General features: G+C 36.4%; 1 protein-coding gene across 1 annotated transcript; it reads right to left on the bottom strand.

Annotated features, from left to right (window-relative positions):
* Window positions 1-1,142: 1,142 nt before the first annotated feature.
* LOC113319027 (small ubiquitin-related modifier 1-like) lies at window positions 1,143-3,662 on the bottom strand. The gene is made up of 3 exons (XM_026567332.1): window positions 3,464-3,662; window positions 1,522-1,671; window positions 1,143-1,423 (listed from the first exon to the last, which is right to left on the bottom strand). Exons 1-3 carry the CDS (start codon window positions 3,548-3,550, stop codon window positions 1,358-1,360), a joined length of 303 nt encoding a protein of 100 aa, XP_026423117.1. The 5' UTR covers window positions 3,551-3,662; the 3' UTR covers window positions 1,143-1,357.

The raw sequence follows: 3,662 nt of genomic DNA, 5'->3' as shown, positions 1-3,662 counted from the left end.
AAGCAAGCAAAGCTAATAAAAAAAAGTACGTAAACTAATTTTAGGTTGTCTTAATTAAAGTAGTTGTTCTAAATATGGTTTGAAAAGGAGTTGGCATTGCTTCCTGGATAAATCAATTTATCAAAGACATAATGGGTTTACTCGGAAAACTATGATTCCATTGACTTTAGCATGCCACATATGAATTGGAACTTTGTTAACCCACACAGGTAAAGACTTCAGTTCTGCAATCTCTCTTTCAAGTAAAAGAGTCTATGCTCAATTACAAAGAGTTAGATCAGAAATAAATAAAACCCCATGTTCTAAAGCAAAACAAACGCGGAATCACCATGAATAGTCATCTGAAAATCACCCTTAAACCTCCAAGTGTTTTGAAAAAAACGTTGAACCAGCATGAATGGAAGACGGCGACCAACAAAACACCCAACCACTAAGCTCTCACATCTCTGAAGAACATGAGCAACATCATTATCCTCAATAACCATTACCCTTTCACCATCAACAACAGAAGAAGTACGAAACACCATAGGTTCTTCTACAATTTTCTCTGGTTGATCTTTACCAAAACATGAAGACCAATCAATAGATCATCCATATGAGCATCATTAACATTTTCTTGGAAGAACTAGAAATCTATTCTACCCTCAATACTAGGTATGAGGTGATCCATGGAAAAATAAAACAAAATCAAACGAAAAAGGAGGTACGGGATCTAACAATAGATTAAACACCAATCATCAAACCTATTAAACCTGGATCTAAGAAAAATCAGAGGAAAAAAAGAGCAATAAACACACCAGTAACTTGAAAACCCTCGAACTAAAGTCAAGGTCGCAAGAAAAATCGCTTAAGAACGCCGTAACTTTTCCTCTTTTGTAATTCACATACAACAAAAACTTCAGATTGGATATCTTTGACCCCGTGGTTAGATCATCTACGACCCCAGTTGGAAAGTTTTAGACGCCTTATAAGCTTACTATTGAACCAAGCGATATTCCAACTGATCTTCCAATATATGCTCTAAATTAGCAGTTTCCATATCTAATCTCTAAAGTCTAAACGACACAACTAAGTAAGTTTATATAAACGTGAAAAAAAAACAGATGAATGCAATATACAAACAAATCAAAAGAGAATGAGACAGCAGAGAAGAACAATGTATCATTGCATAAACTAGATCGAAGCTTCCCTTGATGAAAGGGTTGTCTTTAAATCTTTAGAGTCAAAACAACGCTCCGAACCGTAAAAAAAAACAACAACTATAGCTTGTTACACTGCCAAAACTCTAAGTCTTGCATTACACCACCACAAGATAAGTTAATAAAATCCCTCCAACCTATACATAGACCATATCCAATTAGAAGGCAAAACCACCTGTTTGGTGCAACATGGCATCTATCTCATCCCCATCCTCCATTTCAAGCTGCAATTACAGAAAAAGGGACACAACTAGGAAATTAGATACTTAGTTCTTAATGATACATATACATATAAATGTATAATGAGAGAAGGAGAGATTACTTCATCAGGAGTCTGCTCCCCTCTAAGGCGTCGCCCATCAAACAAGAACGCAATTGAGTTGAAATCTACAGACTGTCGGTCACAGTATGCATTCATCAGCTTCCGCAATTGGGTGCTTCTCTTGATCCTGAAAAACACTTCATTCCCATCCTGTAAAAAAGACAAAGTTATACAGTTATTGACATGTGCAAGGGAGATACCCCTCCTATCCAAGATTCAGTTAGAAAACTTAAATCCACATGGTGCCTCCTAAAATACAAGAGACTGGTTTGGCCAAGATTTGCTTAAAGCAACTCCAGTATTCAAATGTGACCCGGTTGATAAAAACCAAATTAAGACCACTAGCAATATCATGGAACCAGATGTTTTAACCAATAAGTATACTTTCCACCCATTCAAAAACCCTAACAATACAAAAAGTTGCATAAGATATTCCACATTATGACTACTGAAGATGGGAATATTGAGAAGAAGAAAAAAGGCCAGACAGGGACAGTTGGTCACTTTTAGCTGTTCGGCAAAAACTCTAGCCATTTGCCTATCATATACACAGCTGCATTAAACCACACATCCTGACGCTAGACTTGAAAACATGGATGGCAGTTTGACTGGGCAATTTCCATGACAAGTTTTAAGTTTTTTAGCCTAACATTAATCTACATCCTCATTTTCCATTGATATTTCACTTAAGAATATGAAATATATATCATGAAACAATACAATTTTGCTGAGAGAAAATTGTAATAACACAAAAGGTTCAGGATCTCGTCCATCAGCAATGAAAAAGCATTGGCAGGTGTCCTGCTAGTCCTGCTAAGATTCAAGAGTTAAACCAACTTCACCTCCAACGGGAAACATACTAAACAACACTAAACTATCCTACATACACGCTGATAATACAATACACCTACCATGTCTATCTTCCAACTGCGTATGTAACATGATTTCAAAAAGTTAACGCAGCCACTAAGTTTCTGAGACCACATTCCCTAGTTTTCCACCAAGCTATACAGATCCCAAACAGCGCCAGGAAACATAGCCTCCAAGGAATTTAACATGTTGACTAATTAAGATATTCTTTTGTCCTTGGTCAACTTCCTAGATGCATGAAATAATGACGGAGTAGATTTACAAAATCTAGATTTACAAAATCAATACCGCTACAAGTGTAAAGAACTACTTTTAAATTTTTTTCCCTAAATCAATCTACAAAAATCACTCTATCCTTGTACACTACATGCATATTATGAAATTGTTCCAGCACTTCTCCAACTATTCACCACTACTGATCCTAGATTGTGCTGCTAGTGATACCATCCCACATCAAGCACCTAACCACTTAAGTATCAAGAACCTGCCTACTAAAATACACCTCCTTAAAGTAACGGAATGTAGGAAATAATCTACAATGACTTGAAGGTTGATATCAAAGTACAGATATCACCAAACATTCCAGTCACAAAATCAAAAATATCATACGGAGACTCATTAAGAAATAATTATAGAACCAGATACAAAGAGAAGCTAAAACAAGTGAAAACCTAAAACCAGATACAAGTGAGCTTTATTGCATAAAACTGACAAAGAGAAGCTACACATTCAAAGTCCCAATCAGAAACTCATACTCAAATTGTAATCAATAGATAATAACAGAACAAGAACATAATCAAAAAAACCCTAGGAAACGCTAATGTCTATAGCATCAAATCCCTCATAAACTAAGAAAATCAATCCAACAAGCAAACGGGAAAAACCCCCATGAACTAAATTCATAAATAAAAGGGCATATCGAACTAAAAAGATGAAAAACAACACTGATAATCACAATCTCCCATAAACCCTAAAAACATAACTTAAGAATACGAACAAAAAAATTAAGGAACGCAAAGGAAAACCCTTAACAAAAGGAATCGGTAAAGTGAATAGGAGAGAAGAATCAGACCTGACCCTTAACCTTGAGATTGATGTGAGCTCCCCCCTGATCGTTGGGTTTCTTTTCTTCTTCCTGGTTCGCTGCTGCACCCGACATTTTTTTCGTCTGCTACTTCTTGCACTGAGAGAGACGATACGCTTCGTTTGTATAAGGGAGCGACGAGGGTAGTATTCTTCTCTCTCCAAAGGCTGCGGCAAAATCACGCAAC

Source organism: Papaver somniferum, chromosome 10 (assembly GCF_003573695.1).
Source record: "Papaver somniferum cultivar HN1 chromosome 10, ASM357369v1, whole genome shotgun sequence".
Lineage (NCBI taxonomy): Eukaryota > Viridiplantae > Streptophyta > Magnoliopsida > Ranunculales > Papaveraceae > Papaver > Papaver somniferum.
Note: the sequence above shows the minus strand (reverse complement) of the source record. Positions and strands in the feature narration are given on the sequence as shown.

Excerpts from the sequence above, each read along its gene's own strand:
- LOC113319027 (XM_026567332.1), bottom strand. The coding sequence starts at position 3,550 with ATGTCGGGTGCAGCAGCGAACCAGGAAGAAGAAAAGAAACCCAACGAT. Across the intron at positions 1,672-3,463 it reads ATCTCAAGGTTAAGGGTCAG|GATGGGAATGAAGTGTTTTT; the intron begins GTCTGATTCTTC and ends TCTTTTTTACAG. Across the intron at positions 1,424-1,521 it reads GGGAGCAGACTCCTGATGAA|CTTGAAATGGAGGATGGGGA; the intron begins GTAATCTCTCCT and ends CTGTAATTGCAG.